Source organism: Vanellus vanellus (assembly GCF_965231255.1).
Source record: "Vanellus vanellus genome assembly, chromosome: 1".
Classification (NCBI taxonomy): domain Eukaryota; kingdom Metazoa; phylum Chordata; class Aves; order Charadriiformes; family Charadriidae; genus Vanellus; species Vanellus vanellus.
The window spans coordinates 58,974,844-58,999,198 of record NC_138905.1 but is presented as its reverse complement, the minus strand read 5'-3'; the positions used below and the strand labels follow the sequence as shown (position 1 = coordinate 58,999,198).

Genomic DNA, 24,355 nt, shown 5'->3' with positions numbered 1-24,355 from the left:
TACTGTCAAGTAGGTGTTGGTAAACTGCAGTTTAGAGGCAATTAGCTTTCAAACCACCAAGGTAGCAATACGCATAGAGAACGCCAGCTCAGCAACACAGTGATATAGAGCTCAGGGGAAAGGAAAATGCTAAAGAGTTAGTTGGTCAAGTCAGTTAGCTCCCATGACCTGCCTTAATACCATGATACAGCGGAAAGTGCAAGTTCTCAGCCCACCATGGCAATGGCACATAAAATTAAGTGGCTGCGATTACTGCCATGTATCCATTCCTCACTGGCACGCACTATACACTGTCTTTGTTTAAAAAGAAAATCCTTTTATCTCTAAAATTTTAAAGAAGATTTTGGGTGTGGGTCATTGGGCTTTTTTACCTTAAATTTTGACAGTCACCTTTCACTGAAGTAAGACACTTCATTATTATTATTATACAATGGGTAATTTTGCAAAGCAAAAACTGCAACACAGACCTGTCCATCACAAGCTTTCTAGAAATTCTAAGGTTCCTATCACAAAGACGCTGCCAATTTTCTGACACCTGTAACTACCATTCCTTGACCTGAAACAAATTTAATACTTGGCATGCATTTGACGTATGTACAATATTCCTCATGAAAACAGAAGCAATAACAGCCACTGGATCTGTTAGCCCGTGGCTGGGCAGCTCACACTCTTCAATACACTCTCCTACTGCTCTGAAGTTACACCACCAATTTAAAGCAACTAAAATCCTCAACATCTATCTTCTACTCTGAATTTTTTTGCATCTCATACAGTTTTTGGAACGATTTCTATGCAAGGTGGAAGTTTTGCCAGCCATTTATTCTTCAGGAGGTATGGAGAAAGGCGTCTGGAAATCACAGCTAGCTTTAACAGCGTGCAATTTAAAAAACTAAAAGACAGGGGAAGGCGTTTGGGATTTTTTGTTGTTTTGGTTTTTACACGATAGGGATTTGCTTTTGTATTTATCTCCACATTTATGTGAGAGATTCTTAAATAATTGAGTCCCAGCAACAGTGGATTGGATGGGGAAGGGAGAAGGATCAATAACCTAGTCTTTATTACAAATATTTAAATATTAGCAACTATTACCTGTGAATTTCTGATTAGCTGCGAAGATTCTCATCTTGAAAAAACTATTACATGATTTAAAAAGTCAGTACAGAAGCAGAGAATAAACATGAGAAAACACCAACCTCAACTTCCATAAATAAAGTTTCATCAACTGAAAAAAGTGCTTCTATAATTAGATTCAGTAGTCCCCCAAAGCAGCCTTAATGTGCTTAGTAGTCGCACCGTGCAGCTAGAAGCTATTTAGCTGAATATACTAATGCACTGGGATCGGTGGAAGCTGCCACTACATCCAAAACAAGAGAGCTAGAGTTGAAGAATATGCTTTATAAATCCGATTTTGCTCCGATACTTGGAAAAACTGAGGTTTACATCCAGAACTTCTAATAGGAGACAGTCAAGAAACTTTTCTGATAGATAAAGCACTGCTACTTTCTATATTATCATTGGTTAAGTTCTGTGCCGAGTCCTGCAGCATAAAGATTCAACGCTATCGTATTCGACGCTAAAGAATAAATATGCTGTGACCAGTCTACCTGAGATCCTCAAAAAATTTAATGTATTTATTTTCATAAACCCTTACAATCTAGTTCCAAGTTTAAGGTTTGTAAAAAATTGTTGCATAGAGCACTCATTTCCAATTAACATTCAAAGACTCCAGTTCTAAATTGTCTCTGGTAAGGCCAGTGCTACTGTATAGTCACAAAAGTGGAGCAAAACGTGAGCTGCAGAACTTTCTGGAAGAATCAAAACTTGGGCCCAAACCATCAAACTTGGGCAAATCACCAACCAGTCCAACTTAGGACTGTTTTATTCTCCTAAGCAGATTGCCTGTCCTGCTTTGGTGGTTGAAATTTTGCTCGAGGATAAGCAGTGGAGGAATACTTAACTCAACCCCATGATTCTATTTTCCAGACTTAAAAAAAGAAAAAGAAAAAAGGAGAATGTTTCTAAATACAGCTACTGACAGACCATGGAAAAAGCCTTCATATGTCTGAAAGTTTGGCACACAGAAAGTGTTTTTTTGGTTGGATTCCAGAAGTTACTTATTACTATGTGTGTGCAAACACATAGTATGCCTGCACGCAGAGATGCCTTCTTGTTCATATACTCAACACATAAGACATGCCTATACATTAAGCTACTATGGGAAAACTTTTATGTAGATATACAGTGGACACACTTGGCACCTAGCTTTCATTACACAGCTCACCAGTGAACACTTCCAACACGTTCAGCTCTGGCTAACAAGCTCACAGTCCTGGAACACCGGCAGGCCAGCGTTCCCCCTGACATTTCTTGGCAACCTGCAGCCACATCTCAGTGCTGGGAATAGAAAGCTAAATACCTAACTACATTTATCTTACTAGGAACACTACACACACTAGACACTTATGGTTCTAGGAAAGCCTGGTCCAGTTCTATTGCCTTGGGGGAATACTTGTCAATTGGTATATCTGGGAAAAACCTGCAAGAAAAACTTTAAATGCAAACTAGCATTGAGCACAGAACACAAGTATTCTTGATATTACTTTAGTCTCCAATTGAACATCCTCACAAAAAGATTACTGTGCACCACACAAAAAAAAAATAAAATTGTGAATTGTCTATGGATTTGTTTTAGCTGCAGAAAGTGATATTGGTGTGGAGTGAAAAGCTGCTCAAAAAAATCACACAATGGGACAGAAAACGCATTCCTGGTGCAGAACGTGCAGTAAACGTGCAGCTCACCTACGAGGATACAACTGACGAATTCGGCAATAGTCCATCGGGGGAGAGGGAGGGGGAAAAAAATATAAGTGAGACATCTTTAAAGTCCTCCCACCATCACCACCACCCTCCTTTCATGTGCTGCTAACACTTGGCTGTTTTCCACCCTTTTAATGTTTTCCTACAATTTTAAAGTTTTCAGCTGATGTCCATTAGCCTATCACTGTATTCTCCAGTTTCGAAACAGTATATATTATAGCCAGACCTAATCTATACAGGTTTTACACTGCCTGGACTGGTTATAAGCAATACATCTGTGTAAAAAGATCAGTACGGGTGATGCTTCATTTCTAGTCTCTTGCCCATGCACTTGCCCACGAATCCAAGAGGTTGTGGATGAGTTTATCCCCACTGTAGCTCCCCTGAATTCAAAGGGGTTATGACTTAGAACAATGTTCCCTGGCTTGCAATTTTTGACAAAGTTTTATTGTTTCATAGTTCACTGTCCTACTCAGTCCTCTGATTAATGTTAGTATCTAGGCTTTTATTAAGCAACACAGCTTTGTCCGAAATCAGCCAATGTATATTTTTTGTCCAAAGTCAGAACAGAAATAAAGCACCATTAAACACAGGTCTTACCTGGTCTTTTTTAGACTTGTGTGAGGAAGCAACATGAGCCAGATACTGAATGACCTTCTTGGTGTTCTCAGTCTTACCAGCTCCCGATTCACCTCTGTAAAGAAAATCTGCAATTCATTCACAAACAAGACAGAGGGGGACATATATTTCTAACCCCAAAAGAGCTACAGAGCTCCTTAGCTGCATTCTGGCCATTATGGCACCTCCTTCAAAACCAAGAAAAAAACAAGTTGTACTGGCAAGCGGTAGCAGTGTAGCTGGACTACAGGCTAGCCCTCAGCCAGTTTGCCACTGGGTGCAGGTTCTGTATGCGTGTACAGAGGAGGGAAAGCAATAAAGAATTATGCTTTCTAGTCATTTGGATACAAAGATTGCCAAGTGGCTGAGGAATAATCCGGAGGCTGCTGTAGAGCTAGGGGTGAAAGGTAATGAAGTGAGTCTTTCAAAAGTAAGCCTCCTGACTGCAAGAAACATACCAATTTGTTAATCAGAACTGAGGACCAACAAATTTTGCTGTGTCTAGAAAAGAAACTGCTGTTTCAAGAGTATCTGTTACTGTATCAGCCTCATCAGTATGAATGTACCTAAACACAACAGCTGCATCAAACCTGAAGGACTTCTCCAAGCCTTTTCCATTGGCAAAGCTGTATTTCTTTAGGAGTTTGAGCACAGGGGCTGTTTCAAAACATCTCTTCTTCCTCCAATTCTTATAAAAATTATTCTCCAGAAAGGATTAGATATATATTGGAGGAAATGTAGCGAGACCTTCCTTGACTCTCCACTAGTACCTGATTTACTGAGCCCACCCCCAGCATTTACAATTAAGACAGTCCTTCAACCAAGATTTTTAAGACTTCGACATCCAGCCAAGCTGACAACTGTAACACTCACGTGCAAAGGATGGACTGATCCTCTCGATCTAGAATAAAATTTAAAAAAAAGTAGTTAGACTGTGACTCTAAAATTCAATTTCTGTGACAGTACAAAATCAACACCAAAGAGAAAAACAGGAACGAGTAAACTGTGCCAAGTATCTTCAGAAATATGGCCAGGTAACCCCTTTTCTGGCAATAGATGCCAACCTCCCACTGTCTGCCAAAATATAATGGCACCATCGCAATTTAGTTGTCTTCATCCAGAAAGAATATTGTTTGCATTATGATTTTTTCTAGAAACAAGACAGAACTCTCACTGAATGTTTCTTTATCACAGTGATAGTTTGATGTACATCTGTTGTTCTTCAGCCCTCTCCCCCCCATTATATTGGGCCCATACTGACTTATAAAAGTTAGCAGAGCAGTAGAAATGGAACGGGGGAGGGAGAAGTGTAACGGGAACCAATACAAATCCCAAAGTGCCAAAACCTCACATCAAACAGAAGCTTTCACTCCCAAAAGAAATACTGGAAGGCCAGTGAGAAATTATTACTTATTTTGTACAGAGTGGATTTGAAAACTACAATGCTGAGCAGATGCCTAAGTCCTATACAGCTAATTTATTTGTAGCACCATCCCCTATTGTATTAATGGAGCAGCTGGTAACAGTAGAAACCTTTTTTTTTTTTCATGTTGACATACCAGTAGACATACTAATTCCTGTATTCAATTCACAGCTGTGGATAACATCTTTCCAGTTACAGAACTTACTTCACCCAGCATATCCACCACTATCTTCTCCCACATCTTTAACCTCCTTTCAGCTTTCACCAATGATTCCACTTCCTCATTCGCAATCCTGACTAGTCCTTCCACCAGGCCTTCATCCCACTGCTCCCCCACCACTTCTGTGCGAACACACTCCCCTGCTTCTGCCTTGGTTTCACCTTTCATCCATCCCTCCACCCTGTGCCCCCCCACCTCCAGTCTGCATCCCATTCCTCCCCCATGCCACCAGGAACCACCTGGGACCACTGGGCAAACTGGAGAGTACCTGTACCTACACCACAACAGCCTTAGTAGCTTGTAGTCATCATAGGGGCAGCGAGACCTGTTCAGACATGGAACAGACTTGGGTGCTGCAAGTCCTTCACAGGCAGTCCACAATAGCTATTGGGGCATTCACGAACAGACTGTGCTACCAAACTCAAAATCCCCATTAGTTTGGAAGTTCTCCATTTGGGTGTGGGTTCTTTTTTGGTTTTGTTTGATTTTTGGGTTTGGTTGGTTTGGTTTTTTTTTCCTCTTCAGGTCAAGACCAGAGTACTATCAGACCATCCAAGTCTGAGCCTCAGTAACACAGCAGCTAGATTTTATCCAGTTGCTGTCATTCTTTCCTTTTTCCACACTTAGCCCCAATTTCGTGTTGGACTGAAGTTTAATCTCCAAAGAGAGAGAAAGCAAGCCTCAAACATCCGTAAGAGTATAAAATTCATTGGATTGCTCTTAAATTACTTCAGCAATTGGTAACCTTCATCAGTACGTTTATGGACGGGACTGTCTCCATATTTTAGCTATTGTTTCTTTCTATTCCTTTTTCCAGTAGCTTAAAGAACCCAAGAGCACTCAGTATTCTCCCCAGCAGAGAGTACTTTGACAATATAATTGAGTCACCATTCAAGTAATTTTGTGCAAACTAAAGAGATTGAGCTGTAATTAGGGAAGGCTTTATAGTCAGAGAGAGTCCAAGTATCTGAAACCGCATTCCATACCCTTAAAAACTGCTACTGCAAGTGAATTTAGCATTTCAGTCCTAATGTCATCAATGCCATATTCATCAAGAAAAAAACTCCTATAAACTCTGTTTATAAAGACAGAAGTATATCTAGCCTTTGAACTCATTTTTATGGTATAATGAAAGCAGGTAAACCTACCAAATTTGAGATTCTGTCTTTTCCTAAATTATTCTGAAACCAGTAATGGAAATATTAGGCTCACACACTACAGATAGGTAACTCCTGCTCCTATGCTTCTTTACTGGAAACTGATTGTATGCAGATGAGCACAAAAATTTAGAGTAAAATAATTCGGTTTATCCCTGTTAATACTGTTCTCAGAAAGAGCTGATCAGCCCTAAGACAGGAAGAAAGCAAGGAGAACAAAATCAACACTCAAATGGTTTTGGCCCAGCAAATTCTTATGCATTCAAAACTATATACTGCAGCTTTACTAGCATTGCATATTCGTTTTTCCGAGTGTTGAATTTTATTCATTGCCTTGAAGATATGCACCCCTTTTTGCTGAGGGACAGGCAAAGAGTAGATGTTAGCCAGCTCCAAAGGCCCCACCCGTTCAAGGTTCCCTGTGGGTCAAGGGCTCAGCAGGCACACGCCATCCCTCTGCTTGACTGGGCACTTTGAGGGTGGATCAGGGGAATAACTAATGACTCATTTATGGATTGCCCAAGGAAACGTATTCTTCAGTAGACACCTGGGTGCAAGTCTCTATCACAAAGCAGCTATATGAAAGGAAAAGACTATGCTTCTGAATAACATCTGACTTTTGGCTTGACTAGAAACAAGCAGGCCGCTTGTCCGAGAAAAGGTCATACTCACATTCAGGTACTACAGAGGCTCTTCTAAGACGACAAATTGGGGTATGGGGGAGGGTGGGGGGTAGATAACCTTAAGGAAGGCAGTCCTTACTCCTAGTAGTCAACTCCAGTGTTGGAACTATGAGCTGGGGCTCCTCACATAGACAATGGAGCCCTAAGCACTTGAAAAGTGCATGCCTTCCCCTTCCCCCTCCTCGAGGAGAAGATCCTTAATCTAGCATAAAATAAAAAAGTTGGTAAACAGACAGATAAACCAACTGCCCAACAGAAAAAGATGATCAACATCAGGTAATACTCAGAAGCTCTCTGGCACCGAACACTTCTTGACCATGACAAGTTTTGCTGCACTTAATTGAGAAGCTCTTTTTGAGCCTCCTTCACATGAGGCAAGGTAGTAAAAGCACCCCAGAGTGACCTAAGGAAGGCTCAAAGGGGCAAGCATGGGATTTTTCCATGCCTGAACACAGAGCAAGGTGTTGAAAGCTACTCAGGCAGGAAAAGTCACAGACAGTGTTCAAAATCCTCTCAGCACTATGTTTTCCTCCCCCAACATAATTTCCTGGTGGCCCGCTGCAGCTGCATTAGTCACCTCTGCTTTAAGCCAGCAGGAACGTACCTGCGAGTGCAGGCAAGTCACCGGCAGCGTGCAGACACTGCCATAAAAGGCAACATTCCTGTTTGCAATCCGGGGGAAATTCTTTCCCAGGACTGCAAAGCAGCAGTCATTGGGATAGCTGGAATTCTTCTAATTGTGTACAGACAGACAACTCAAATAATGTGTTGAGCAACAGGAAACTGGAGCCGACCAAAGGGCCAAAGAGCTAACACATACAAAAGTGCAACTCTTAGATACACTTCCAATTAAGAAATGCTTTAAATGCCAATATTCATTCTCCATACAATACTGACTTGTGCCATCACGAATCAGAATTCAGTTGCCCAGACAAGAGGCCACCTCCACCCCTCTCTTTTTTTTTTTTTTTAAAGGATCATTCAACATGGGCGTACTGCACAACTTCAGTCAGTGCTTGCCTTTACTCCATTGTCAGTTGTGCAAGCAACCTATTCAGCAAAAGAGAATGTGCTGGGTACCATAAACTCAGTCGCTTATAATAACACAATCAAGAAACGCCTGATTAAAAGAAATCTGCATCTGCTTTTCAATCCTAAACAGAGTCACTTATTAAAAACAATCCAGAATAACAACTCATTAGTTAATTATAGCAACAGTTCTGTATTTCAGACCAGCTGGAAAGGAATGCTTTTTATCTAGGCTCTTCTTTAGCTCTCATCACCATAGTAATCAAGTGATCATAAGAAGCAGCAGCCTCAAGCATCCAGAAATTCAGGACACAAAACATCCTTTAAATTTAAGCTATATAGCAGTATGGTATAATAAGATCAGTAGATTAGTTTTACTATATAAAAAAACCCCATAATATCTAATTCATTCTTGACTTTCTTCAGTCCAAAAAGAAAAGACTGCATTTTAGACTGCTTCCAGGACCTTCAGCATACATTAAAAACTTACTTAAACCAAAATTTGTTTTCATAAGAGAGACATCTTTTACAAATATTCTACTGCAAAACAACAAATCTGAATGAATGCTGAACTGCTGTGGTTGAATATATTGGCATAATTGATAAGTTAATAGAGCTCCAAACTCTTGAATTTTGTTTTTAGGTGTCTAGGGATAGGAGAAGAAAAAGGTTGGGAGGCTAGAAGAGAACGTGCAATTTAAGCTCCGCATCTCAGTTAGAGAACACCCTAGCAGGCCCTTATCATTCACTTCCTCTGCATGAGTGACTCCAGTTTCAAGCCTGTTCATCTCCATAAAAGGAGAAGTAATATAGCATTCACACAATGGTGACATCATCTCTCCAGCTAAGAGGAAGCGTAGCTGAAAGGCAAAGGCTTGGCTTGCAGTCCCCTGCCTATAGCTGACTCATTAAGGCTAAAAGCCTAACCATAGCTAGATGGTACCACCCACCTCCTAACCACCAAGCGTCTGGCAGAACCAAGCAGTCTGGCCCTCTAGGTTTCCGTTACTATACTGCTCCCCTAGCATCGACGCGAATGCCAGTAGCCCAACTCGGGCAACTGGCTGGCTGACCAAGCTAGAGAGTCGACCTAAAGCAAGAATTAGTCTTAAATGCTTCGATCATGCAGTATTTTCAGTTCCTCAGTCCCTCCTCAAACTTCTCTTCTGACCTCAACGTAGTCTTACAACTGATTTCCTTCCCTCAGGGCTCTAACACAACAGGAGCCCCAGGCACCTGACATACTCTGCTACTCGGAACAACCTCACTGGCATAAAAACCTGATCAAATATGTTCACTGTGGTGCTTTAACCTACACGCTGGTTTCAGTAGGATCAAAAACACTCCAGGGGAACACCAGAACAGAGCCCGAGAGCCTGTTTTTGCATTATCATTTAAGGAATGCATTATAGAGAAGTTTCAAAATGCTAATAACCTCGCATCAAGTACAAAAAAAAAAAAAAGAAATTAAATGAAGGACAAACATATCATATCCAAGACAGCTCTCAACAACAGAACTTCAAGATGTAAAAAAGGAGAAAAATCACTTGAGTTGGCAGGAACACTGCAGTGCCAAGATTCAACTTTGCATTATCTGAAGTTTGAGGACAATCATGAGGAGAAAAGTAAGTTTCATTTTAAAAAAATGAAATATATCCTGCTGGGTCAAATGCAAAGTATTTATTTCCCCAAGCCATTTTTGGACTACAGCCCATACCTCTTTCTCTAGCATTCCTTAACTGAATCTGGAGATAGCAAAAACAGAAAAAACAAGTTAGGATGTAATTTTAGGTTACACAAATGTTTATGAAGTTCTGACAGGAAAGAAAAACTGGTATACAGCCTGCAAAAGCTCAGGCTGCTCATGATAGTAAACCAATGAACTGCAGGGAGACGGACAGCAAGGGCTGAACCACTACAGAAGTGACTGCCAGAGAGCTCCTGCTCTGGTTTACAGGAATGAAGCAAAAAGGGTGTGGTAACTACTAAAAAACAAGCGGGCAAGAGAGTCTTTTTTAGCTCCTTGTTCTCTTGAAAACCACATTTCAAGACACAGATTTTGAGAGCTGCATTTAGAAATCTCAAGCAATTCAGAGCATGTAAAACATTTCTTAAGAAAATCAGAAACTATGTACATCTTTTCTTGCCATTTGTATACAAACACTATCAAAACAAACATCCTCCACAATTAGTATCCAAACTTAACATTGCCCTTTGCATCAGAAATTTGGACAAATCTTGGAAACAAACTAGTGAAACCACAAGCTCTATTCTTTTGGGTTTAGTGGAAACAGAACTTGACCTTTACATGCAACTTGAAAGAGACATGTGTGCCTCTGCATAATCTGAACAGCCCTGTCAATCAAGTACCCCTGAATGGGTAAACACACACAGAATATTGTATAGAAAATAAAGATGCACTTTGGGACAGCACAATATACAGTGCAGCATAGCAGACCAATGCTAAGAAGCAAGCCGAGAAAGATGACTTGACACCAAGAAAGTTGAAACAGAAGTGTTCTACTAGCTAGGAAACTTAAATATGTAAACATCTAAGAATTACAAATAAAATACTTCAAGGTCATGTTCTATAGAAGCAGATATTGAGGATTGTGTCTTGTGAAAATGACAACTGGGCCTGAGAGGCAGATGAAGATCTACAAGAGCAAGTGATATGTCTTACAATAGCTAATATTGTTTCCTCCCTTAATGTAACAAGGCCAATAAAAATCACCGAGTCACTGTGCTTCAGAATTTTTTCTTTTAAACACCAAACCCAGAGAATACCCAACTCCCAATTGAATAATAGCAAGGTGCTGCCTGCACAGGCTCCTTTGCAGACTAATCCATCGAGGTCAAGGAGGGTTTAATCACTGCACAACGATTTTTAAAAGTTTTGCTCAGTGAACTGTTAGGAGCCCTACACTAGTATGTGGAGAAACAGGATGAGAAAGAAGATGGAGTACATTCATTAGCAATGTGCTGTCTATTACCTCTCCTACTTACCTCTTAGTTGAGCAGGTTCAGCTTTGCAAATCAGAATAACCATATTGATCTCGCCTATTACAGAAGTTTCAGACACTGGCAGTAAAACAGCCATCATGCTCCAGACACCAATGAAATCTAGCTTCTATCAGTATTTGACATAGAAAATTCCCTATATGTGTTCCAAATAGAAAACCAGGTGCTGTTTAAAAGCTTTAAAATATGTTTTTCTAAATAGATCCCCTGGAGACTATGAATTGAGGTAAAGAATGTACCCCCTCAGTGTACATCTGCTGCATTAGAATAATGATTTGTTTGCTCAAGACACCACTCCACTTGCAGGCACTGTGCTTCAATCTTCAGCACCAGAAGACTAATTCTTCTGAAAGCAGTCAGACCTGAGGCTTCTGGCATCCAGGTTACCCAGGAAACAGAAACATTAAGACAAATGGTTGTTTTCTTGGAAAACAAAAGTGTTATAATTTTTCCATAGTTCTGCTCTTGAAGCACAGGATGTCTCTCCAAGTACCATACAGCAAAATAATGTTTTCATCTCATTTCTGAGTCTTAATGTCTTGGGTTGGAGAAAGCAGAAAGAAAAAAAAAAAACAAAAAACAAAAAACAAAAAAACCCAAAACACTGAACATGTTCTCCATTGTGTTATTGCTTCAAGGAATTACTTCTGGTGAAATTTAACAAAAAGCAATTTAACCTCTTGAAATATATAAATGCCACATGACACTTTTGTGAATGGAGTAACCAGGGTAGACACAAAAAGAGGACCAAGCTCACCCATAATGAATGAGCACTGAGGCCCAAAAAGGGTTAAATAGTTTCTGGATTAGCAGAAGTTGGAATAAAGCTCTCATCTTCCTCTCCCTCCCCAATTCCTCTCCTGATGAACATTCCTTTGAATGGCCTGCTTATTAGAATACCATAAATTGACTGAAAACCAGAAAAAATTCAGGGTCCAAATCAATTAACATGCAAGGCTTTTCCACTCTGTCAGCTTAAGAGATAACTACACCCTGTGCTGACAGAAGTCAGAGTCGACAGCTTGCTATCCTTCTCTAGACCAAGAAGGATTCCCGGTCTTCAGGGCTCTGAAAGTAACCTAGGGAAAGCAGCTTAATCCTAAATGCCTCTGGCTCATGTGGAGCACTGGACCCTTTCATCTTCTATTCTCTGTGCAGATTCCTGCCATACCACTGGCTGCTGTACCAAGCCTCCCCCACCACTAAGCAAAACTGAGAAAGTGGAATAGGAATGTTGCTTTCCATTTCCCTAGAGGCTAGTCAGGACCAGAGACACTGCAGCAACCTACTCACCTTCACTCCCAGTAGCAGACATCAGAATGCTACTGTTACCCTTTGCAATAAGGAAATAGGGAAGCAGATAACCCGAAAATTATTTCTAGGGTTCTTGCTAGCACACACATGCACATGTGAAGGGAGACACACACACAAATCTTTCCATTCCTAATTAAACAGGTCAAAGCAGGCTAGTTCAAAAGCTAACTGGGAATGATATTCACATCCAGCACGTGTTCGAAAAAGTCAGCGATAAGGTATCCCAACCCAGGCAAAGAAGAGCTGGGGTAAACCTGTAGACTGTCAATACTGCTGAGAATACTACATAGCTAGAATTGTTCTGGGAAAGATAAACACTCCAGCAGAGCTCATAGCAACTTCCATGTGCTAGGAAAACAGAGGTAGGGCTGCCATTCTTTAGCAATGGCAAAGCAATTCAAGTTTGGGATTTCTGACTTTTAGACATCACTCAAGTAGTGGTCTCATAGAGACACCTTCTATTTCAAAAGGAAAGAAAATATCCTTTTAATCACTACTTCTGAACAATCATCAGATTAGGGAAGGTCACCTGCACCTTGTTGCTGAATTGCAGCTGTCTGGATATCCACTGCCACATACTGATACCTCTGGCAGGGATGAAGGACAAGATGCATGCGCATGCAGTTCCAAATGGTTTAAGTGTTGTCTGTAGAGGTAAAAGAACTTCTTCAGTCTCCTTACAACAGTGTCAAAGAAACTGTTCCTGATTCTACGTAGAAAAGGTTTCTTTTTAGGGAACAGTAACTCCAGTAGGGTTAAGTCAATAAGCTGTTCAAGAAAAATATATGTTGGTACTTGATCTGACAAGGAGTGGGCAAGGGAGAGAAGGAAGTAATAAAGGAAGTGAAACAGTGATAAGAGGTTTATGGACAACCATGCTGCCATGTACAGTATAGACAGTGCATCTGTCCTTGTTCTTCATGGCAGATCCAGTCTTTGAGGGAATTGAGGTCCTATGGTGGTCCAGGTTCACAGATTTTTTTTCCTCTGGATACAGCATTCCTTTCAGAGTAACACAGAGTATAGCTATTTCTTCAAGAGCTGCCACATCTTCAACAAATTGCTAGCAGTACCCTGCCACCAGTCCGCTGCAGCACCTCTGCATGGCTCACCCCTCCCCACCCAAGGCTTTTACAAATACAGCTGAATCAATCCATCATGTTAGCTCTCCCACATGCTCTGCATGGTACCACATTTCAGCAACCTTTCTCAGCATTCTCCATGTGTAAAATTTGTTTAAAGCCACTAATGCAGATAAGCAGAAGGAGTTTTTCTTGCTCCCCTCCACTCTTGGCAACCATATTGCTATAGTCCTCCTGTGCTTGGAGGTGCACGTGGTAGCAAGGGCAGGAGAAAAGCAGAACTCTTTAAAACCAATTCCAATTAGAATGTTTTAAAGCATGGTTTTATTATACCTGGCTTTTGTTCAAAAAAGCACAGCTAATGACAACACCTAGGAGAGACAAACACCTTAATCATTGCTAGTCATCAGAAAAATAAAGGAGTAATCAAATTCATACAAGCCATGCCAAATCAAACTGTCCATTATAGCCTTTAAACCTTACAAAGCACGCCTCTTCATATAACCCAGCTACAAACAGGAAGAAAAGCACAAAATACCTCCATACCTGAACATCCTCCAAGCATTCCAAACACAAACACTGACTCTGTGAAAAATCTCCTCTCAGAAGAGGGGATACGCACAGGATATTCAGAGCTCCATATTTAAACATCCTCAAGTGACAAACGAGTAGCAGATAATATATGTGGTTCTTTACTTCTCATTTGAATACACAGGAGGGAAAAAATAGGTCAATCTGCTTGCTTTCTTTTATTCTATGAAAAGCAACAGCTGTATTTAATATTGCCTGACAGTAAGTTTTATCCTTAACAGAATAAGAATGTAACCAAACAACTTGCAATCAGTAAAACTACCACTGACCATCACACTTCAAAATGCAGGTTATATTAAGCTTGTTTCACCCAACCAGAGTGTATGACTGGATTTAAAATACTCTTGTTAAAAACCTCCATCAACCAATACAGATACTTGCCCACCTACAGCTATCGTTCCATAGGCTCATCACTGACAGGGAAAGTTCACTACTTCAGTTCTCCTTGCCTGCTTCTCTGAATCTTGTGCATTCACATCAGTCTTTTCTTTATGTCAAGTTTAGCTCTTGCCAAACTATTTGTAAGGTTCTTCAACCCACTAGAGCAGGAGAAAGCTATTCACCTGAACACAAAAACTCTTACCAAGTAGGTGTCAGATGTCTATAAGCAAGGACAAGGAGGGCAACAATGCCTTTTGAAAGCAGTGAGTTGTTCTCCTACAGTGTTTTGACTGCAACCTTGATTTGTGATTTCAACAAGAGTCATTATCTCAGTCAGCACTCACCTTGCATCATACTCCTGTAGGCTGTGTCTGTGATGGCATAGATATGAGGGGGCATCTCATGTCTCTTTTTGCCTTTGTACATCTCCACTATTTCTTCTGAGTATATAGGCAGGTTCTTGTAAGGATTGATTACCACACAGAAGAGGCCTGAGTAGGTCTGGAAAGAAAACGCCCCAGCAAATAAAGACAGGAATTAAAAATTTTGTCTGCTCGCACCTTTTAACAATATATTTCCTGTGAAAAGAAACAAACAAACCAGTCCTTTTTTAAGTGCTTCTTCCAGTGACGCCATGTGGGATGCTTCCCACTAAGCAGTATTAGAATCTGAGCAACAGCTAAAACCATATCAATTTGACTAGTACTCAACTTTTCCAAGTACGCAAATAGCACACTGACACATTAGTCACACTGATAGCAAACTGGCCTGCTCCCTAGCTAATTAATAGTCCACTAAGACTGGCTTTTCTTTGTTTCAAAGTTCCTATATTCATCAAGTGTCCATTTCATTATATAAGGTAGGTGCTCAGCTACTAGAAACGTGCATTTTATTATATTCTGCCTTATGTTTGCTATGGATTTATCCAGTAATTGATCAACTACAACATAGTAAGTTTCAAGCCAAAATAGTTACTGAAAGAAAAATAAGACCAGTGTACTCCTTAGAGGTTTTCAAGATCACTGGACTCGGCTGAATTCCGTGCTGACCCTGCTCTGGCCTCCTAAAGACCCTTCCAGCCTGATCCCTTTCAAACTAGACAATTCTATGATTTATAATATAATGAGTAGAACTAGATTCAAAACTGTAAGGTCATTAGTGTAGTATAGTTCTGAACTAGTCAATAAAGAAAACAATTCTAAAGTATTCCATGCTCAAAGAGTCAGCAACATTTGCCAAAGTTTACTTGGAATTAATCTCAAACAGTTAATTCATTGATCTGTGACAACAAACCTAAATTTCTCACTTGGTTTCCACTGGCTCTAATTCTACAGTTCTAATGGAAGACAACTGTCAAAATACTTCTAGTGAAAAGACCAAGCTTCTGAAAGGAGAAAAAAAAAAATCTTTAAGATCTGAATACCTAAAGAAAACCCATAACAAACATTTTATTTGCAAAGGGAATTGGAGTAGCTACTTAGATATTTCCTAGATATTCTAAGAATAGCATTCCAAGCCTTGCTCCTGGGGTTTAGAGCTACCCTAGTTCCTTGTCAATTTTAGAGGCAGCTGTTTGAAACATCTGGAGAGGAGCAGCTTTCCACAGCAACTTACAGTGCTACCAGAAGAGACTACATTTGGCACTTTATTTCTATTGCTACTATCTCTTCTATTGTTTGCTCAATGAAGAGTGCTTTGGAGCGGTAAAGAGTTCTCCACAATAAGCGCAGAGAGTACTTAATCAGATTTAGCCTCTTTAGCTAGATAAAGGTAAGGATTAGCCTACAGTGATCAGAAGGGTGAAAATAGCATCTGCTACACAGTTTACAGTCTTATATCCAAATTTTCTACATGCTGGCTTGACATTAAGTAATTAGCCCACTCTTATATGCAGCAGATTCTGATACAGCTTTCACCCTATGTCCCACAGAAAGCAAAATTTTTATAGGTATTTAAGGTTCCTTTTCCATAACCCAGTATAAACTATCAGCAAATGTTTCCAGACCTCCTACCTTTTTTTTTTTTTTTAATATTTGAGGAATATTTGAATAGCTTACAGAAAATACTCTTTCCAAAGTGGGAAACTATGAAAGTTGGCTAAAAGCCTTTTAAGTGTAGGACTTCTAAAGTTCCAGGAAGCTCAGCTTCAGTGTGACATTCTAGTCAGGTTAGGCTTGAAGTAGTGCTTGAAAGAAACAGTTTAAGCAGTTTCAGAAACCAGCTTGGCAATGCTAGTTCCTTTAGCTACTTTTGCCTCAGCCTTAACTCTCCATCATGTCAGACAGTACTTGTACAACATAAAATAGCAGCTGAAAGACTGGGTCATGCCTTCCTGACCTTTGACAACACTAGTGGAAGATAGAGAAAGATCAAGGTAGAAAGGAGTCGACTCAAAAGTAGCACGTTCACGGTACACGCAATACACCTTTTCCTTATTCTGGCATGGAAATAATTGACACTGGAGTCAATTGAACTGTTAGAAGAAAAGCTGTAATTTTATCAGAGTTCTGGAAAACAAACAAAAAAAACCTTTAGGCTGCCAGTTCCAGCTGTCTGCATTAGCAACCATCTTGCCTCAAATCCCATGGCAGCAGCAACATGCACATAGTAATCAAAAGAAGATGCCCTCTATAGCTCCTGTTCCTTCCTGCAACAAAACTGTAACTCATGCCACAGACCAAACCTAACTCCCCTTTGAAGATGATAATAAAGCTAAATCCCTGTTTGCTGCTTTTGGGGATTAGAAGTGAGAGCAAAAGAAAAGTGGCAGCGAGTGCTGTGGTAATATTCCACTAGGAATGTAGTTTTCTTATCTGTATTTGTGTGACTTTTTATGGCCACATTTGCTGACAAATTAGAACTGTTGCTTTTCAAGTAAGAATAGTGTAAAGGTCTGAAAGCTGGACTGAACTAGTCTTACAGATGAGAGCAGCAGTCTAGAAAACGGAAGACATTAATTTCAATTAGAGTGATGAAGCCATGAAGCAGGTATGCAGGAAGAAGCCATCACCTTCTTCCAGCATTCTGGTTGCCAGGAGAAATACTTAAGAAAAGTTTCCTTGCAGTATAATGATCTCAGACAGATGTGCGAGGTGAATTTTTTGTCTAATAAAGACAGGCAACTAATCATGGCTGGGATAGGCAACTGAGCAAGACCACCATGTCACGACTGCTGGTCAAGCACACAGAGTTGTACATAGGAAGCAAGTTGAATTATATTGAGCAGAAGACGACAACAGTCATCTTCATCTTATTAAAGTACAAGTAAAGACATATATGCATAAATCCCTGAATTGAACCCAAGGCTCCAATTGAAAGGCTAATCTATTATAAGCATAGCTGGCTTGGAAATCTGTACTTTGTTTCAGACATTACTATCTCAAAATAGAATTCTGGCATTACCTTTCACTAACTGACACATAGGCCAAACTGGAACTAGTTTTATTTTTCTAACTGCTAAACTAGCTCTGAAGAGCTGAAAGGACTGTCTGCAGCATGGCACAAAGCTGACAGCATCAGCAAATTAACTTCAATGAAATAACTGGAATGTGTAAGGTTGAGTTTTGAGTTTCACACTGAATACAAACAAGGCAGTTCAGGTAATGAACATCGAAGCTGAAATGGTCTTCTAATAAACCATTTGACATGGAAAAGGTTAATATGAAAGCCAGTCTATTAGCAAGTCACCTCAGTGTAGAACCAATCAGCACATGGAAACAGCAAATTGGTGTCAGACTCAAGCTCTTAGTTCTTGAAATGTTTGACACTCGCTGCTCAAAATTTGTCTGCATCAGCCATAAGACTTCCCCCTTCCTTTTATAGGATGCGTAGAGAGAAAAATAAAGTTAAAAAAAAAAAAGGAAAAGAAAAAAGCCACAAAAACACGCAGCCCTGCTGGCAAAGAAGAAAGGACAACAGCAGAACTAAATTATGGTTATGATCTTTCCAGAGACATTTGTGCTTGAGATACATTGCATGCATTCTCTTTCTTCAAGAGGATTAATGATCAACTAACAGCCACTCCAATGAAAGTATTTTAAGCCTTCGCATTAATCTTTTGACTTGCTAAGAACTGCTGACAGGTGAGATCAGTCCATTTCACAAGTGCACAGAAACATGGTTTTGGCAAGACTAAGATTCTGTAATAGAGCATTACTATGCTACGTTTACTTGGGTGAAAGGTGTGTGGATTTTTTTTTTATACTTCTTACAATCCAATTAGAAGAACTCAATTTATTACAGTCACAGATTATGTCTGAAATTTCAGAGGATATCTTTCTTGCAAGAGATGTGAAACAACCCATTGCATAGTGTGCAATAGCCTTTGAGATACTGTTGAATTATTTTCAACAACTTACTACATAACCTAGCAATGTTTCCTGTTCTAAAAACCTTACACATAATCTTACACATCCTATTTCATCTCAATACCAAGATTCTTCCCTCTGAGAATAGATTTTGATCAGTAGTCAAAGCAGTTATTGACTACACAGAATAATTAACTGCATCAACCTCCACCCACATTAGGTCTCAAAATTTTGACATCAGATGGTGGGAGTCACACTAAATTTGTATCAGCTTTGCATCCTTCAGATGTTCTCTGATAATTTCTGCAACAGTTGTTTATATGCCTTTGTGCTACTCCAGAAGAGCAGTGCTCACAGCACTAGCCAGAGTTTCTAGCTTGTGTTCACACTCCTTAACTTAGAAGGCAACAGTTCACAAAGGTTTCTACCCAAGATGGGTAGCCAGGGTGAATTCCTGCTATGTGGTGTCTTAGATACCACCAGTCCCTGTTAGGGCAGAATAGATCATCTATAGCTTGCCACATAAGATGACTACATAAAAGACTATATCCCTTCGGGCAAGAAGAAACAGCAAGCATTCAAAAAAAAAAACCCAAAACATACAGACAGATATTGCAGAGAGTTTTTACTTGCGTTGTCTTCTCCATATGACAAGAGAGGCAGCTTTTGAGTTTTGGCAGAACAAAAAAGGGGAAGAGGGGAAATTCAGATAGACTTTCTTCAAGGACTGTATTAATATACATGTTTAGATATGAAATTTATTCTTTAATACATTTTCTTTTAATAGAAAGATAATATTCTAATCTACTGTGAAGAAGATTTCATAGTGCCTAAAAATACCGAACATCCAGCATTTCTACATCCCTCGGGATTCCATCTCAGGCAGTCCCATTTTAGTTCTGTAAGCAGAGGCTAGTCTGAGAATAAACAAACTGTCAAACACTAATTCCTGTTTTAACCAGTCACTGCACCCAGATTTTACATTATTATTAATGTAGAGGCTATCAAGACCAACATCTGCTGACTAAACAGAGGCCACATAAAGAGGAAAATCAGAAGCGAACTGAAGAACCAGGTCAAGGTTCCAAGTTCTCCTTCCCCACCTTCCCTATTTATTGCTTTTGCTATTCAGTGAAGTAGCTGCTGCATACTTCATTGGGTATGACCATTGGTCCCATAAATGGTATCTTTGTCATTTCCACAGCAATAAGAAACAGCAATATCTGCTCTTGACTGTTTTGGGGTAGAAAGAAAAGGAAGTATTTCCTATCTGTAAGCAGGCCCATATGTGCCTTCTCAGTAAGACACTCCAAGAACCTCAATTTTTGTAACACAAAAAGCTTGGCATTAGCATTCTTTCCCACTGAAGCTCCAGACGTGGGAAAATGCAATTCAGATGTTGGGTATATTAGGACTGTGTTTTTATTATTATTTGGTTCAGTTCAGATCACACTCCCTGTTTACCACTTTCCAACTGCTCTCATTTCTTGGTAAAAGAAAGTTAAATGGCATTCAAAACATCCTGCAAATGAAGACATTAAAATGTAAAGACAGATTTACCACAGCATTCCTTGAAAGCTTCAACATGAACTGGAGCAGGATTGGCATAGTTTAGTGAAAAAATTTTAAGTAGAGGGAAGAAGCTAAGTCACATGCGAGTTGCATATAGGGGCAATGAAAGGTTAACATACGCATTTGAGAAGCAAAGTGATTACAGTAAGTTCACATGCTATGTAATAAAGAGCTCTTACCCCAATAGAAAAGATTACTTACATAGATCAGTCCCGAGTAGTATCTCTCCTTCAAGTTGTGAAGCACAGAAGCCTCATTTAGGCATGTCAGCTCTGCCATATCTTCCACTTTAGAGAATTTGGGGGGGTTCATCTTCTGGATGTCATCCTTATTTACTTTCACTTTCTTCCCATTCTCTGCCAGTTCCACGATGGCCTCATCTCCTACTTCTTCCTTCAGGCTAGCTGCCTCAAACCCATTCTTCTCCGAGGGAACCCATACCAGCTTCTTAGCTGCCCAGTCAGCCTGAGTCAGGGGGTTATTAATGATGTTTTTGTCCACATAAAGGTACTTATCTGCATCTCTTTGCGACATTGTGTTTTAGAATTAGGGACCTGTAAAAACGGGGGGGGGGGGGGGGGGGGAGAGGAGGAAGAGAGAAGATATTTTTAAAGTCTCAAGTTGCCTTGCAAATTCTGAGAGGCAAACAGGCACATGCTAAGTAACTCTCAGTCCCTGGTCATCAGAGCATGCCTCCCCCTCCTTTAGTTTCATGTTAGCAAGCACTGGTAAGTTGTCAAACTTCCAATAAGGTCAAGGTTTTGCTTGCCAAGAGAATGAAAATTAACAAACTAGCAAGCAGTTAAAAAAAAAAAACAAACCTACAACAAAACACTGACCGTTAAGCACTTGGAAGCCATTATTTAGAAGAAAAGAGAAAGCACATTAAAGTGGCAAGCATCAAACAATTTGTAAGATGTGCCAACACTCTTAACATCAGATACTATGTCAGTAATGTTCAGGTCAAGATTACCCCTTCACTACTCTACTTGACAGAGATATTAGCTCAGAAATATAATCATAAATGTTTATTCAACACTTTTACTTCATATTTCCTTGTTCTTATGATAAGCTATGAATCAAATACCACAACTTCTTAGAAATGCCATATACCAGTCTAGACAATGTATAAGACACACCTTGCTTCTTAAAGATGTCATTGATAATTTGAGGACACCAGTTAAGACCGACATTAGATACTTTTCATCACCAGCTTAGCAGCAACACCCAGCCCACCAGTTCATATCTTTTTTCTATATAATGTTCAGTGGCAAAATATCTCCAAGACAGTAAAATAATAAACCCGTGGTAAGAAATCTTACAGCCAAAAATTCTCTTTTGGGTTCCTTCTATGAAGCTGTGGTCACGTAGAGGAGAGAGTACCACTCCTACAAGAGGGAGATTTAAGCAGCATGCTCAGAAAATGGCATCCTAGATTTAGTGTTTCATCAAAACCAGAACACTACTGCCAGGGATTTTCTAGTTTATAAGGCAGCAATTTTATTGGTGCCATTCAGAAATCTTTTCAATCAGAAGAACGAACTGCATGCGTCAAGGCTCATTAACCATGTAACAGCCGGCTCTTTACAAGATCCCATAAACATTACTTCTTGGATCCTTCCTCACAAAGATACCAGTGTCTTCAATATATGTTTTTCATAACTTGGATAGAAGCTAGAGGTCTTTACCACCAAAAGAACAGGAAGTGAAAATAATCAATATTCATGTCATAGAAGGCTGTCAGGATCTACAGGGATAACTTTTCTACAGAATGTACCCATATTTACGAACCAGCCTGCAAATCAAATAGGTGAAGTCTGACTATAGATACCGCAGAGAAAAAGGTATTGAGAGCAGTACAGAAGCCGTTCAACTCCCAAAATATGCATGACAGCAACAATAGATGTTGAGTCCCAGCATTAGCAAGCAGTGAATGAAGCCAGAAAAACATCAGCTATAATAACGATGGGCACAAATGCCCACAACCAGTCATTTGTAAGCATGTAGGGAAATTCCTTTCAACAAATGTATCACTGTAGGTGGTATGCAACTTTGTGCCAGAGACTGTATGGATAGCTGTATATTCACGGTCAAAAATTCTTTAGCAAAGAGAAAATTACTCTATAAATAATCGTCTCCTTTAGCTTGAGTTTAAAATCTTTGTCTTAAGCCTTACATGATAAGCCAAGCAGTTATCCCACACTTTACTTCATCTTTCCTTCCCCACAGGGTCACTGACACTTCTGCTTTAGTCACCAATGGCGATTCTCAGAGTAACTCCTCCTCCCTGGCTTTTCATATTTTTATTGAAAAATCAGATTTTAATGGGTACACAATGAAGAGATTTCTTGCAGAAATAAAATGTATTGATAAGAAGGCTGCCATCAAAAATATCAGCTGTCAAGAGAGCTCCAAGACCACCCTACAACAGCTAGCTTGACAGAGTATGTAGAAAATAAAGACGACAAACAATTCAACAAAAGATACTGAGATTCCGTGACACTGCAGAGTATCATCTGCAGGTTGTGGTCAAAGGGTTAAAAAAGGGAGTGGAGGGAAGGAGGGGAAAAGAAAAAAAAATAAATATTCAATTGTGTTCAGCATTGTATCAGGTCTGGCAAAGCAACAGCTGTGCTCTACCCTCCATTACACAGTTTCCTGCCTATGCAACTCCCAGAATCTAACCACTTGCCTTTTTTGGCTATAATCAGGCAGGACACAGAGGCAGTACACTTCAGCTAAATTGAGTTTCATCATTTCCTGAGGAATCCTAAGTAACCAGCCATCTGAAGTGTCGTCCTACATTACACTGAAATATATTCCTCACTCCCTGTTAGAGTACATGCATTCAATACCTAGGAGATTTATTCTGGGATAAAGAGTAATTCTTTCTGGACAAGAAGCACATAAGACCACAAGAAATCTTTTAAGGGGTATCTCCAGCCAGTTCTAGATCTGAAGAGAACTAAGGAAAGAAGATAGCTACAGAGAGGTTAATCAAATTCCTTACAGAAGGAGAGCCCCGAATTATCTCACATACAGCAAGACTGCGTTCTTCAGCCAGTAAGGAATCATTCTATAGCATCTATCCCTTTTTATTCACAGGACTGAAAACAACTTTCACAGTAAGAAGATAAATAGTCTAACACAGCTATTCTAAAATCTCACCAAACACTAACTTTTTTATGCTAGTACTACCAAATAGTGAGGAGATTCAAAGATGGTCTGCACCTCAAACTTTAAACAGAATTGAAAATTACCTTACTGCATGGTAGCAGCAAACAGTCTTCTTATCACCATCTCAAACTAGTTTTTGTATGCTCTGGAACAGAACCGTCAGGTACTAGAACTAAAAAACTGGAGGATCATGCTAAGATAACACAGTATTAGTGCTATTCTCAAGGCTGACTTCTAACCCACAGGGCCTCTAAACTAGCAATACCACAAACCAACCATTAATTTGCCTTCTCCACAAGAACAGTACCAGGGGAATCAGATTCAGCAAGTTTTGGAGCCTGCGAGATGGAACTTATCTTCCTAGCTTTTGCTGTATTTTACTGGGCATTTCTAAAAAACCCTTAAGCAGTCAAGGAAGTAAGTGCAGTAAGCTCCGGTAGCCTTACAGCAACTCACAACGAATGCAAGTCATTACCGTTTTAGGAACAAATTAGGAAGCAATTTGTTTGCCTAGTATTTTGCATTTTGGGTGCAGATAATTATGTGGGGCAAAGACATTTATCTTTACATGGCTATTGTGCAACTGTCAGATGAGAATACCATTAACAATATTCTTTTTGATGCAACACCAGTCTATATGTAAGACGACCAAAAAATACAGAATGAAGACAGACCATCCTTGTTTTGAGTTTAAATGCCTCCTTCCTAGTATTGTTTCTAAAAATGAAATACTACAGTCACTTCCCTGTTAACCCAGTATGCTCTCTTATTGTGGTTCATAGCAGTTTGAGGAACAGGCTGGTCAAACTTTGCTTGTTTTCAATTATTTCAGATGCCAAAAGACATTCTTTTGTCACTTAACTACATAGCTGCCACAAAGATACCATATAGTTACAGACAAAGGCAAAGCAATCTCTACAGTCATGAATAGGACAGGACCAACACATTAATATGTAGTCCAAC

The 24,355-nt window shown here is 39.8% G+C and overlaps 1 protein-coding gene across 1 annotated transcript in view; it reads right to left on the bottom strand.

The window, feature by feature from the left end:
- Positions 1-24,355, bottom strand: part of MYH9 (myosin heavy chain 9) — a 71,910-nt gene that overhangs the window by 35,301 nt on the left and 12,254 nt on the right. The window contains exons 2-5 of the mRNA XM_082480931.1: positions 20,417-20,769; positions 14,681-14,837; positions 4,309-4,336; positions 3,418-3,511 (exon numbers count right to left, since the gene is read on the bottom strand). Of these exons, the coding sequence (XP_082337057.1) occupies positions 3,418-3,511; positions 4,309-4,336; positions 14,681-14,837; positions 20,417-20,749 (612 nt within the window). The 5' untranslated portion in view covers positions 20,750-20,769. The remainder of the gene's footprint in view (positions 1-3,417; positions 3,512-4,308; positions 4,337-14,680; positions 14,838-20,416; positions 20,770-24,355) is intronic.